Source organism: Ptychodera flava, chromosome 9 (assembly GCF_041260155.1).
Source record: "Ptychodera flava strain L36383 chromosome 9, AS_Pfla_20210202, whole genome shotgun sequence".
Lineage (NCBI taxonomy): Eukaryota > Metazoa > Hemichordata > Enteropneusta > Ptychoderidae > Ptychodera > Ptychodera flava.
In genome coordinates, this window is record NC_091936.1 from 2,965,455 (window position 1) to 2,980,816 (window position 15,362).

General features: G+C 36.7%; 2 protein-coding genes across 2 annotated transcripts in view; one reads left to right on the forward strand and one right to left on the reverse strand.

Moving 5' to 3' along the window:
- Nucleotides 1-8,666, reverse strand: part of LOC139139758 (deleted in lung and esophageal cancer protein 1-like) — a 34,360-nt gene extending 25,694 nt beyond the window's left edge. The window contains exons 1-3 of the mRNA XM_070708656.1: nt 8,537-8,666; nt 1,746-1,964; nt 1,146-1,299 (exon numbers count right to left, since the gene is read on the reverse strand). Coding sequence (XP_070564757.1) covers nt 1,146-1,299; nt 1,746-1,964 — 373 coding nt within the window. The 5' untranslated portion in view covers nt 8,537-8,666. The remainder of the gene's footprint in view (nt 1-1,145; nt 1,300-1,745; nt 1,965-8,536) is intronic.
- Nucleotides 8,667-8,878: 212 nt separating this feature from the next.
- Nucleotides 8,879-13,815, forward strand: LOC139139759 (transcription initiation factor TFIID subunit 12-like). The gene has a single exon (XM_070708657.1). The coding sequence runs from the start codon at nt 9,005-9,007 to the stop codon at nt 9,866-9,868; it is 864 nt and encodes a 287-aa protein (XP_070564758.1). The 5' UTR covers nt 8,879-9,004; the 3' UTR covers nt 9,869-13,815.
- The last annotated feature ends 1,547 nt before the right edge of the window (nt 13,816-15,362 follow it).

The following is a 15,362-nucleotide window of genomic DNA, read 5'->3' on the forward strand; positions in this document are numbered from 1 at the left end:
TCAAAGTTGGGATTCAGGAAAGTTGCCTTTACATGTTTTAATCCTCAATTCACTATGAACTGTCAAAAAAAGTTGAACTTTCTGATAATTCCACACTAAAATTATTTTGGCTTTGATGATTTCCTAATCAATTCAATTATTTAAAAACATATTAATTATTTTTTTCTGGGTGAATTGATAGGGTTTATACAGTACAAGAATTACATACAATGTAAGTCAAACTTTAACCAAAAATGACAAAAAAATTCCCTAAAAATACACATTTGCATATTTCATCACAATTTGAACAAATCTAAGTTGGGTTACCCCTAGGGACCTGTATACCAAATAACAAAGCTGTCTGACCAGCGGTTATGAAGAAGAAGATTTTTTACCAAAAACACCTTTTTTGGCATTAATTTGCCTATTTTCAACAATATCAAAAAATCAAAAAAACTAGTTTCTCAAAATCATATTTTTCATCTACACAACAAATATCAAATCAGTAAGTACTGCGGTTCTCAAGATATTTGAGTGGACGGACGCCTCACAAACGGACATACATACATACATACATACAGACTGACGACGGACGCCGGACGGATACCCATCCCAATAGCTTCTATAGACTATAGTCTATAGTAGCTAAAAAGACAAAAAAGACAAAAAGGTAAATGTGTCAATATTCAAGCCTCAGAAAATTTCACTTTTAATCCTTTCAGGCCAGGCTTTCTGGTAACTTACCAGAACTACCCCTATATATAGGGATTTAGGCCTGAAAGGAAGAGTACATAAGGCATTTATGCTTCAAATATGTAACACCTTTGAGAAAATAGAAAAAAAGAAAACAATTTGTTGCAATAAAAAACATGTTGCCATTATTTTCATGTACTTTCAATAATTTTATGAAATGATCCTATTGTACCATATTCATGGCAGATTAAACTATAACATAGAATTGTTGTTCCAACATAATGCTGATGAGAGTAGTTACTAGAATATGATAGAAACTGCAAGAGAGCAAGATTGTCAGATGGTTCACCCAGTGAAAACAAATCTTCTTGATTTTTACTTTTGATTGGAAATGACTGGATGAATAAGAAGAATAAATTAAGGTTGGTGACTGACAGATGCAAACTAGAACATGTGTGTAAAGAGAGACTGACCTGGTGGCAAGCCTAGATCATGATAAACATCACAACCTTCAGCTGCATTATTCAAAGCTCTCTCATCAGCTGACATAGCACGGGCCCGAGCCTGCATGATATGACGTTCTAACATTGCTGCTTCAGCCATTCTACGTTCTCTCTCTGCTTGCACCTTGTGGATAAACATAGAATTTACAGATATTAGAATGAAGTCAAACAAAAAGTGAAATAGTGTCACTGTGACATAAGTCATAAAATAATACATCACTGTGTTACATTTTGGCTGTAGCCATACACATGAAGCTTATTATTGAGCATTCACATCAACAAACACTCCCATTATTAGCTGTCTTTATATGTTGAAATGATTTCATAAATACTGTTTTTAGTGCCAGAGTGGCATTGGCATGAAATCTTCAAAACAATTACATGTCCATGCTGTAATGTAGCCATGGCTCAGAAAAGTATGTTTTGGCACAGATTTTTTTCCAAATTCTTGATTGAATTTGAAGATGGCAAGTAGTTCATCAAAAGTTGAACCAAAATACTAAAAACATTTCAAACAGGTACAAATATTTTCTCATTGAAATAATTAAATCCTGTGTTGAATTCCCTCACCTTTCTAAGTTGTTCAACGTATCTTTCATGATACTCATCATCTGTACTCCTTGAAATGTTTAGGTTCTTCACTCTTTCTTGTTCTACAAAGTCTCTTGTGAAAAGTTCACGGAAAGTACTTGCTAGTACATGTGATATGTCTTGAGATTTTCCAGAGGATGGCCTCTGCAAGTACATGGGTGGCTCTGACTCTGGGAGCCGCTTCACTGTGGCAGACATCTGTAGAAAGACAAATATATTTGTACTTAATTTGACAAGATCTAGCTGTAGATATCAATAGCCCTGCTCATCACGGCCATTAATTATGAATCTCAGTGGCAATATCAGAAGAAGAATTGTACTGAGAAAATATGAGTGATGGAGGTTTACAGAGGAGTAAAAGACTTTGCATGCTATCATTTGTTTACACTAATATTTAATACTGATACATTCTTTAAAAATAGTGACAATGTCACTGGTCGCTCCCATATAGTTATCAAAACAAGCTAAAATCAAGCTAAAAGATTTTTTTATCACAAATAGAAATAATTCCCCCAATAAAATAAAATTATACAAATTTCACCAGAATTTGATCAAATCTTACTGACGTCACCCGTAAAAACCTCTACACTAAGTTTCAACTCAATCGGACGTGTGGTTTCAGAGTTAAAAAAAATTTTTGATCAAAAATGAAAAAAATAGCCAAAAAATGCAAATATGCAAATTTCACCACGATTTGCCCAGATTTGAGAAAGGTCACTCCTATGCACTTCCATACCAAGTTTCAAATCAATCAGACTTGTGGTTTCATAGAAGAAGATTTTTTGACCAAAAATGGGAGAAAATTACAAAAAAATTCATGAAAAATAGCAAGTCCAAGATACTGACCCAAGATGTGCACAATCATTTCAGGTCAGCCCAAAGTACTTACATGCTAATTTTTCATCTAATCTGCTCAGTGGCTATTGAGATTTTCAATAAAATGTAAACTTGTAAACATATATACATATGGCTATGGGAGCTAACAAACGACCCAATGGTCGACAGAGCTCTGCTGTGTTATGAAGAGAGCAACGTTTTGTGACATATGTATTGATGAAGAAGGTTAAGATCTTTGATAGCTCATTTCAGGATGGCCTGACCTAAAATGGCAAAATTAGCTGCAAAAATACAAAATTGATGATTTCATCATAATTATGTACAAAAATGTATACCAAATATCAAAGATATCACATGAGTAACTTTTGAGAAACAAATATTTTGACCAAAAACGGCAAAAACTGACCCAAAAATACAAAAATTGAAGATTTCATCAAATTTCACTATATCACACTAAGAGAACCCCCAGGAACCTGTATACCAAATATCAAAGGCATCAGACAAGTAGTTTTTGAGAAACACATTTTTTGACCAAAAATGGCAAAAATTGCACCAAAAATACAAAATTGCAGATTTCATCATATATTCTGTATATCATATTTAGTTTATCTGTAGGAACCTGTATACCAAATATCAAAGCTGTCAGACGAGCGGTTTTGATGAAATAAATTTTTGATCAAAAATGACAAAAAAATTCCTTAAAAATACAGATTTGCTTATTTCATCACAATTTGAACAAATCCAAGTTGGGCTATCCCTAGGGACCTGTATACCAAATATCAAAGCTGTCAGACAAGCGGTTTTGATGAAATAAATTTTTGACCAAAAATGAGAAAAAAATTCCTTAAAAATACAGATTTGCATATTTCATCACAATTTGAACAAATCCAAGTTGGGTTATCCCTAGGGACCTGTATACCAAATATCAAAGCTGTCTGACCAGCAGTTATGAAGAAGGAGATTTTTTACCAAAAACGCCTTTTTTGGCACTAATTTGCATATTTTTGGCAATGACAACTTCATTTGAACAAAATCTCATCTACAGCCCATCATCCATGTACACACCAAATATCAAGATGAAATGTGCAGCGGTTTTGGAGTTTTTGATGTTGACGGACAGACATACAGACATACAGACATACAGACATACAGACATACATACATACATACAGACATTTTCCTAGCCTATAAGAATAGCTTCCATTGCCATATATACATATGGCTATGGGAGCTAAAAATTACATTGCAGTTTATAGCAATAAGCACATTGTATGGAAATAATTTCATAGTTTACCCAAAGAACAAGGAATATACACAATACTACTACTAGTGGAATTGAAAACGTCTGGTTAAAGGGTCTAGGGGTTTCAAACTTGGGCAATAAGGGTTTCACATAAGTGGCATTGTCTCTTTGTAATTAATGTAACTTCTATAAATCCTACTTTGATGCAAACAGCCAATATTTGAAATTGAAATTGTTAGCAAAATGTGCAAAACTGAGAAAAAAAAGATGTTTCTAGGTGCAATTTTTTTGAATCTGATATCTCACAATTATTTCTGATTTTGAGCTGATGTGTTTCACATGTATGTTGTCCTTGTGATCAATACCACTTCTGGGAGTCCACAAGATCTACGAAGCAAGGTGTGCATCTCTTCTCTAGCACTGTATCATACAATACACTCCCAGCAAAAGCAGGTGTTTGAACTCTCTATCTCAGATTACAAGAATACCACTGACAAGTGTTTGATCTTTGGAACTTAAAATTGAGTGGGCCAACATTACATAAATGTCTTTGAAAACATCATTGGTTTTTTATCAATGTCGCAAAAAAATCAGTATACATGTAAATAAAGGTCACATATATTTCAGCAGCATGTTAAACATGTTATAAAAAGACAATGCCAAAAACAGGCAATTCTGGATGTTTACTTGCAATATGTTTAAATAGAACGTTAGTTTCTCAAGATTGCAAATACAACAAGCCCTGACTACAATTAATTGAAAACAATTCATTGACAATGACATAGTCCCTGCTTGTAATTTGACTTTGTCAGTAGCAGAAACTAAATTGAAGTCAATATGATGCACATGAAAAAAGAAATGAGCAAGTGTGCCAAAGACCTTTCTGTGACTGAATTGGATTCTAAACAAGTACACATTAGTATGAATAGCATAGAGTTATATCCTTTTACTAAATTAAATAGAATTAGGTTTATTAACGTGACACTTATAAATGTCTTTATTCCCTGTAAAAACAATGTGAACCCAACATCTATACCATATTAATGAAGTATTTCTCAACATATCAGCCTAATTATGAAGGAGCAGTCCACCCTAAACACACATGTAGATTGGTCATTGTCATCGTGTAATTAGGATTGTATGTAGGTAAACTTCAAGTAAGGTGGCAAACATTATGCCAATCCATGACATTATGACTGCTTCCGCATGATAACTTTGGCAGGAACTTTTAAAAAACAAATAGTATATCATATATTCTGATTGGCTGGATACTACTACTGGCTTAGCCTGTAACTGGCTGACTACTACAACTGGCCAAGCCCTTAGCTGACTTCTCTTGTTCCGGTATTCTTGTTGACAGGTCAAGGGCTGTCAAATACACAGCTTCTTATGAAAGCATTGTTAACAGCAGTTTCAGGTCATTTGCAGTCACAAAAGTTTTGACCCTAGTGCTCTTCTTGATTCAACCCGGATATACAACAAATGACCAAAACGAACAAGTACTGAAAACTGATAATTTCACTATGGAGGCAGTATGCTTCCTCCTTAATTTCATCATTCAATATGGTATTTTTACCATGCAAAACAAACACCTGACCAACTTGTGCTCCATATTGAAAGAAACTAGGAGGGGTCAAAATGATCTGGGTACCACGGTTGAAGTGGCGAGGATCAGCAAAAAATGTTGGGTAGAAACAGTTAGAGTTCCAAACAACATACTATCATGGAGGAGGTGAAGTGTGGTTTAATATCCCTTTCCGATCTTATCCCCACCCAAGAGAGAATGATACAACTTGTTTCTATCCATAAAACAGCTGAGATATCTACTACTGGAACCTGAAACCACTTTTTGTTTGACAGCTGTTTTTCATTTTCTTGCGTAGTATATGATTCACGTCTCCTCATAGCTTGGGGTGTCCTATATGCTGTATACATCTATGCCTTTCATATTTGATATAAAAAACATTATTTCTGGCAAAGTGATCAGAATGTACGACTTTACCGAAATGCTGTCATTTCAGCAATTATCTTCATCCAGTCTAACTGCAGTGTTCGCGCTACCGCTCGCCAGACGGCAAAATGGCGAATTGATTCACTCATTGGCGACTCAGACGGTCAGAACACTCGCCAGACTGGCGACTCAAAATTTGTACGTTCGGTCACTTTGTTCTACGATGTTCTGTTGCATTGCGGTGTTTTGTTTTACTTCTTGGGAAGTCTTCCGCCATAGTACTATCGTACTCATCTAAGTATAAGCCCTGCCACTGTTTTCAGAGTATAATGGGTCGGTCGTACAAGTTGGTAAAATTACTTTTCAGGTAAAAGAAGCGAATGGGACATCGAAGTTCCCGTGATAGTATCGTGAGCAAAATGGCACGTATACCCAATACATGTACTTGTGCCCCTCCGAAATGTCCCCCGTTACCTAAATAGAATAGTCCCACTCTAGTTACGTCCACCATTGTTCACGTTCACGCTGTCCTTGTTTTCCCGGGAGGTTGTCATAGTCCAAGTCTAAACATGCAATTTCAGTTGTTTTCAGCGATCATCCTTTCATCTGTGAAGAGCGGTTTTACCGGTGACATTACAATTTTCACTGCTATGCTGTTGTTTTAACAAGACACGGACCGTTTGATCTTGGAAAGTAGAGTTGCTTTTACATGCAGCCAATGCACATGCCAGTTCACGGGTTCACACCATGCTCTTGAACGTGAATGGCAGTACACATGATGTCTTTGTTTCACGTTTATATTTTATCTCAAGGTATGATTCAAGCTGAAATGTCACCAAAATGTCACTTCTATATCGAGGGATTGTGCAAACCAGTTTGATTTAAAACAGCTTTGTAAAACACTGTTTACTTAGCTTGGAAATTGTTACTGAGTTTTGCTGTCTTTTGGCCATGCACGTGTATCAATATCAGTGTGATCATGGCATGCCATGCGACGTTCATGAAGATCTTGAGGATGTTACTCTTTTCTGTATTTTTTTGTACTTCACAATTTCTTTGGATGACGGTTGAAAGTTCAAGTGGTGTTCAATAGTCATGCATGAGTTTTGATACGAAGCATTCTTTTTATTGAACTATTAAAGCAGCACTGAGGATACATATGATGATGAGAAAGTGGCAGACCTGAAATATTTGGTGATCATTACTCTTGAGTATTTAATGATATCACCTTTGACCCTTCGAGATGAATGTGTGTGACCCTTGACCTCATCTCTCAAAAGAAAAATCTGGCTACTTGTGTTCACACTGTATTAGCCAAAAAGGCTAATCAGCTTGAGTAGCCAGAGCAAACCCTGAACTGTCAACAAATGCCCTGCACAAGTACGTTCAATGACTAAAAATGGATCAGTCACTATTATATACATTAGTAACAATTGCTTTGATTTTGTGAAGAGGGTTGAAATCTGCTACAGAACCTTATTGGCAGCTGCCGATCTAATGGCAAAGCATGTGCAGAGACAAGATCAGCAGGGGATAAAAATGGCACTGCAAAAGAACAAGCTTGTACCTCAAATGTCTGAGAAGGTGGAGAAATATCTAGAACTTCAGTTGTACATTTACGTAAACTTTTTTATCTCCATGAGTAGCTGCAGCTCTGAAGCTCGAGGTTTTGCCTGGGTATGTGGCTTGGACGGATATTCGTCCAACCCACATACTCAGGCAAACCCCGAGCTTCAGTACTGCAGCTACGCCATGAGGAGACAATCATTACGCATGGAGATACCTCCATGATGTACGTCAGATGATGGGAGGGAGTGCTCCTCTAGATTTCCGGTAGACTTCCAAAGGAACTCGGCCAATAGTATCCGAAGGTTACGTAATTGCGGTAGACAAGCAGCTCTTTTTCTAAGTTTATCACAATCACAAAACCTTTGCTTACACTTTTACACGAGCACGAGTAAGGGGGTCCTACTAATTACTGCCCGTCACTGCCCGTCAGGAAATTAGCCTTCCAATTACTGTAATCAGTCGATATTTCAATACCAAAGACCACTAATCTTTGTAAAAACGAACGAAATAATATTCCAAGATCCGAAAAATGTTGATTTTGGAACGAGTAGCAACGCTAATCGTGTGATCGTACATGCATCACCATTGGCCATACATACTGCCCGTCGACGTCCGACCACTGCCTGTCACTGCCGTCGGGAAAGTTACCTTTCAACGACTGTAATCAGTTGATATCTCATATCAAAAACATTACTTACTATACAACCAAACAAAATTGTCGTCCCAGACCCCAACAACGTTGATTTGCGAACGAGTGGCAACGCTGATCGTAATCGATGTCCGAACACTGCCTATCATCACTGCCCGTCGAGTAGAGAACTTAGCGCTCCAATATTCACGTTAGTTCTGAGACAGGACTCGGGCATTTGGAGTAAAACAGACTCTTATTTTGTAGCTTTCTCTTATATAAGTGGTCTTTGGTATTGATATATCGACAGATTACAGTAATTGGAAGGTTAATTTCCTGACGGGCAGTCGACGGGCAGCGACGGGCAGTAATTAGTAGGACCGCGAGTAAGGCGAGAGCTTGGCCTGTTGACTTTCCGTACAAGTGAAATTAGGATGATGATGATGATCTGTAAATTATGCCGTCTAATCATTGCATTTCTTCGGGAGATATGATTAGCAGCGATTGGTTTGCGCATTGTTCAAATATATGAACCGCTTTACCTTGTTAATTATGTGTTTTCGTCACTTTTCATGGAATGGTTCACGATCGTGCTTTTTCAGTAGCTGTATTTACATGAATCCGCCATCTTTGTTGCTAAGAAATACTGTTGTTTGTTAGTGTGTGTATCAGTTCTCCAATAATTTAAACTGCGCCACCATTATAAGCCTCGTACAGAAAATATTTCGACAGAAACCTCTAAAAGAATATTGCCCTTGTGAACTACAATGCCTTGTCAAATGTTGAATATAATATACGAAAAACCTCAAAGTAAATACGAACGACGAAGAAGGATTGTTATGAGTGTACAATAAGCCAGTCGACGGGAACGGACAGCCAGTTAACAAATGAATGTTAGGAAGAGGTTGCTGTAAGATGGCGCGGCTCCGGGTCTGTACGTCGAATGTGTGAGTGTATCTGCAACAACTCTGTATTTTGATGGACAACTCTGTATTTGTCGAAGCGTTGTTATGATGGCTACTCCCACTTCTACGCTTTCGGTTGCTCCCGGAAGGAAAACTTTGCAGGACACGATCAAAGAAATCGAGACGCAGATTGCTCTGTTAGGACCAGGACCTCACAATGCCAAACAACAGGAAGACCTGGCAAAATTGAAAGATCTTCATACGAGAGCCTTAGCTGAACAAGAGAAATTGAAATCGGCTAAATCACAATACCAACAGCCGATAGCACCTATAGCAATAACACAAACTCAGGTGCAGCCGCAGTTACAACAACCGATTCAAGTTCAGCCTCAAGTGACTGTTATACCTCAGACGCAACCCCTTCAGACAGCGCCCTCAACAACAGCTGTACCAATGGTTAACATACTCAAACCGGCAGTTAACACGACAAGTGCAACTCTGCCAATACTTGGTACAACCGTTGCCCAACAACTTACAACTACGACAACACAACCGGTGTCAGTAACCATGACCAGACCAAACAGTGTACCAGGAGCATCTACCACAGTCTCTGTGGTTAACCAGGGTCGCATCAGTCCAGAAAGCAATCAAATTTTAACAAAGAGGCGACTCCAAGATCTTGTCAAAGAGGTTGATCCGAATGAGCAGCTTGATGAGGATGTTGAAGAACTTTTGCTTCAAATAGCAGATGATTTTGTTGAAAGTGTTGTAACGGCAGCTTGTCAGTTAGCTAAACATCGAAAAGCCAACACTGTAGAGGTCAAAGATGTCCAGCTGCATCTGGAACGGAACTGGAATATGTGGCTGCCAGGGTTTGGTACTGATGAAGTCAGGCCATATAAGAAATCTACTACAACAGAAGCACACAAGCAACGATTAGCGCTCATTAGGAAAACACTTAAGAAATAGTTGTAATGGTGAAATGGAGTGGTATGTTAGGGACTGCTATGTCATGACAGTACATGAAGAATCATGGCACAATTTTGTTTGTTATCCCCTCAAATATACTATCCATTTCAAATCAAAATATACCATAATGTTGTGCTGAGCCATAAAGGTTTTAAGATGAATTGTTTTTGCTGTTCTCTAATGAATGAATGAATGTTTTAATCGCACATTACATTCTTTTGATGGTTTCATGTTTGAATAGCGATTGTGAATCAGTTCAAAGAAGAAAATTTATGATTACCGTATTCTTAGTTATATGAATATTTGTACCTACTTGTACTATTTTTAGTATTTTGAGGATCATAAACTTTGCCTTTCTTCTGACAAGAATTGTGAAATTGCAAATTTTTGTGGACTGATCTTCCATGTGAAATGAATGAAATTGTCAGTATTACTTTACTAAAGCGACTTCCTGTGCATACAATATGTGTACATAAATGATGACTAATTGCTCTTTGAAGTTTCCAAATTTATTATACAGCCTTACAGTATACCAATTTCATAGCAAACTTTTCAGATGATGGAGTAAAGGTCTTGAGTAGTGCCAACTTTGAAATGTGTCTGACTTATAACAATTGGATGGATTGTTGCACAAAATGTTGATTTTGCACCTCATGCTACATAGAATTTAGCCTTCACTGAGAGGTTGGGTGAAGTCTGAATGGCTTGAACATACCATCAACTCAAAATACTGCTGTCTGAAATCTGCCAACTAAAGTGCAACAAGCTCAGTGATGTTGGAACTTTGGATCAATTTATCACAAAGTCACAAAAGTCCATTGATATTTCTTGACAGTTTAAAAATTCAATATGTAAATAGGGGTGGTCACCAATGTTTTTTATGCATTGTCCTAAATGAATAACGTTGCTTGATTAGTACATCAATTTTCAACCCTGAATAGTAAGATAATCACTGGAGGAATAGCCTCATTATTAAACAAAAGGTTTTTTATCAGGTTTTTGTTTCAACATAGCTAATTATCCATCCTGAACTGAGTTAAAGTTGCTGTCACATTTTCAAATACCGTAATACATTTAATTGACTCAAGGCTAGGAAGATAAAAACTGCTAAAATTTCACAATCTTCTACTTCTTACATCTTTCATAAAAATTTGTTCCTTGAGCAGTGACAAGTGACACAAAAAATATCAAAGGATCTCATCTTTGGCTATTATGAGTAGAAAGCATGTGCTATTAACCCTTACCCTGCCAAGTTCATGTGTCATCATAAAGTCAAGTTTGTTGAAGTCACTGAAGCACAACATGTTCCATATGTTTCATTATAACAAAGGCTTGAACACTTGAAGGCCCCTGAATACATAGATACAGTTATCATGATTAATATTGATTAACCCTGCGATAACATCCCATGTCAAGTAGGTCAAAATATGTATAGATGTTGGCTCAGTAGTGCTTTTTCCTAAGTTGGCAGATTGGGAAGCGATAGGCCTAGCAGGATAGGAGTTAAAGGGACAAAGTAGGCCATTTTTCATGAATTTTGTCTGATATGAGATACTACTTATATTGTTTGACATGTTGAAAGACACTGTTTGAATGGGTGCATGCATATATTCGACCCCTGTTTAAGACACGATACATAAAACCATCATGAAAATGAATTAATGGTCATGACCATTAATTCATTTTAGCCATGGTTTCATTTAATTTGTCTAAAACTGGGGTTGAATATATGCATGGTCACCCATTCATTTAGTATTTTTCATTATGTCAAACAATATAACCCTTTTCCTGCCAAGTCCATATTTCACCACCAGGTCAAGATGGTTAAAATTAATGAAACAAAACGTATTCCATATGATGTATTTTAATATAATACTGTACATTTGAAGGCTGTTGAAAACATAATACTGTAAAGTTGATTTTTTTGGACAAAAGATGCTATAACATACCAAGCCAAGGGGGTGAAAATACATCATGTTTTGGCTCAATACAGCTTTTTACTGACTTGGCTGATGGGGAAGTGATACAGTTATTACTGGTACTGTCTGGCAGGAAAAGGGTTAAGACGTATCTTCAATCAAACAAAATTCATGAAAAATGGCTGACTTTGTCCCTTTAAGGTTGATATGTAAATGTAAAAAAACTTCAGTTTGTCAATGCTGAATTCAGCATTTGTAAACTTCCATGACCTTACATATCATTGAAATTCTGCCATAACCGTACACCATATTTAATGATAGAAAATAATTATACTGAAAATATTTAAAATGATTTCCTTTATCTTTGTGGTGACATTTTCTTGACTGAAATAATATTATGTCTTCATATTCAATGGTAGAAGACATTGTTAATGTTGTTTATGAATGGTATCATTTTGATTTGTAATGCAGATAAACAACATTATGAATCATCATGTAAATGATGAGCTAACTTTCTGAATCTTGTCACTGCTCCCATGACTAGCTTAAGGTCACTTTTTGATCTGTAGATTGGTAAAAAAATTGTGTTAATAATTTGTTATCTATCCTCTTAACCTGTCTAGTTGGTGTTGTGTGTCTATCAAACTTTAATAAATCATCAGAAGTAAGCTTTTTTGATATTGTTAGATTTATTCTTTTGGCCTCTGAATAATTGGCTATTGCATAACAATGTTAATACTTTTCAAGAAAGTAGAAGCAATCAACTTTGTAAAAGTTGTAATTCTTGAAATATGATGATACACTGTCAGTATCTTCATCAAGCGATTTTAAAACTGTGCAATTTCGGTGTATATGTATTCTCACTCTTAGACTTCTGCCATCATTTATGAATAGACAATTCCATATACCAGTCCGGGTAATGTCCATATACAGGATACTATGATAAACCAATCAGCGAACCTACCGTCGCAACGTCATGAATAATTAACCGTGCAAACCTTGGCTCGTACATTGCAACGAGTTTGGAACTTTTCGGCTTGATTTTGCCCTTTATTTTTAGCACTGGGTGTTTTTAGATGTAAACGTTACACACAATGTTCAGTGCGGCCGAGATGGTGACCAACACAAGTGGTTAGTACATCGAAAATTACTTATTTGGATGAATTTCCTGGCCGGATATGGCTCCTAGAAATCAGCATTTGACCCATGTAAATCTACAGTAAGTTATTTGTCGCCAAATATCGCCTATTTTTGGTCAAATTTCAATTTAACCTTGCCATCTGCTGTATGGAGAATGTTTCAAGCTTTGCAAAGATGGGTCAACTGTTTTAGTCGGTCATCGGAGCAAGATGGAGCACGATTTTTTCGATCATCGTGCGTTTCCCGGTACGATTGACCCTTTGCTCAGAAAAACACATGCCGGATCAATCGCCGAGAAGTTACCCAAAAGCTGGAAAAGAGAACGAAAAACGTCCAATAACTCATTGTTGAATATGGTCAAGGGTAAAGAAACTCAGAAAACTATTCCTGAAGAAATCCTTACAATTTTTAACATGGTAGAACATCACCAATCGACTGGAGCTAAGATACTTCCGGGTAGCCAACAGTCTCACTCGATCGGTGGATCTATCAGGTCATATCGCGATCTGAACATAACATTTAAAAGTGAACCAACATAACCTTTGACCCTTGTTACATATACAGTACGTGATTGGTTCTTGCCTTAATTTCATTACATATACGGTACGCCATTGGCACTTCCCTACTATCCTCTGTATGGACATAACCTGGACTGTATACATGTATCACAGAAGACAGGTAGCAAGTGGAAACTTTTTGTGAAGACTGAGAGAATTTTTTTCGGGGAGAAGAACCTTCAATCTTATATATGATGTAGTGTTTTGTGTGAGTAGTTAAGCTATACATGAATGCAATATAATAAAATAGGAATTCGGACTTTGAATTGTCATATGCACCAGTTAACATAATACTGTAGTCTGCTTTCTGAATAAAGGATGCTCAATGTAATCAATGCATGTATGTCTCATTCCTATTTTATTCATTATTTCAAATGTAGAACACATGAATGAACAATAAACTGACAAATTCAAAGTTTTAGCAGTGATGTCTACCCAAAGGCAAAGTTTTCTGAACATAATTGCAAAGTTGGGCCTGGGCATGTCTACCTTGACCCCCCACCCCCCAGTCCTGTAGTTGTTCTGTATCAAAGCAGCTTCAGAAACATAGTGTTCTGTCAAAGTGGCAGAATGGCAAGTCCAATGGTCTGACAACAAAATTTGTACTTCCACTCTCATTCCACAGGTTTTGCTTGCACATAATATTATTAATGCGATATATCAGCAGAACATTGCTGTTATTGTCACAGGTGTCTCTATTTGTAGCATGCTGTCAGCCTGCTTTTCAAGCAGAAAGTGTTGTTCTGAATAGGCAGACACTCAATTTAAATTCGCCCTATCAATATAAATTTGCATTTCCTGTATGGATAGCTGTGAGTTTACATTGTTGTGAATCCAGTTAACAAAACTGTGAGACTTCAGATGTATCTCTGCATTTCTGACAGAATATTACAGTCAACCCAAACAAGAGACAACTGAGGGAGTGATAGAAATGAGGGACCGTCTCAGATTGTCGCATAAGTTCAAAAAGCGAAATTCATTCGTTTAGGGGAAGGGGGTTTGACCTCCGTTCAATTAGTGTATATCACTTTTGCACTTTTATTTTGTGATTACAAGCACTCTTTACATTGTGTGTATAAATGAACAAAAACTGCACACTTGTACCAACAAATTGTGGTGTAAGTGTTTCCAACCCGTTCGTGTCACACTATGGTTAGTACTAAAATTTGATCGATTACTTTACGATGTTGTGTGCTCAGTGGATCACAGGGGACTCTGGTTGTTGTTTATTTGTGTCTGTTTGTTTGTGTGTATGTGTTTGTATTTGTTTATTTATTTTTAATAAAATAACAGCGAAAAGCTGTTTTGTTAATATTTGTCAATAAAGAGCAGTTTATTTATTTGTTTGTTTGTTTGTTTGTTGATACGTATTTCCGATGGTTAGGGTTAGGTTTAGGCTTAAGTTAGGGTTAGGGTTAGGGTTAGGGTTAGGGTTAAGTTAGGGTCAGGGTTAGGGTATTCACTCCCTCTTATATATTTGTCACAATGTATAGAGGGAGTGAATAAGTCTAACCCTTACCCTAACCCTAACTTAAGCCTAACCCTAACCCTAACCCTAACTTAAGCCTAACCCTATTTTTACCCTAACCATCGGAAATAAGTATCAATAAACAAACAAACAAATAAATAAACTGCTCTTATTGACAAATATTAAGAAAACAGCTTTTCGCTGTTATTTTATTAAAAAATAACAAAGAAACAAACATAAACACATACACACAAACAAACAGACAGACACAAATAAACAACAACCAGAGTCCCCTGTGAGTGGATACATTTTCATCAGTAGCTACAGCAAAATGCTAACTGTACTCTCAGGCAGTGCAAGACTCAAAATGATCTCCCCTACAGCAGTTGAGATTGGTTAGGATTGTTCTG

What these genes read in the sequence shown, in the direction of transcription:
- LOC139139759 (XM_070708657.1), top strand. Translation starts at nt 9,005, where the DNA reads ATGATGGCTACTCCCACTTCTACGCTTTCGGTTGCTCCCGGAAGGAAA.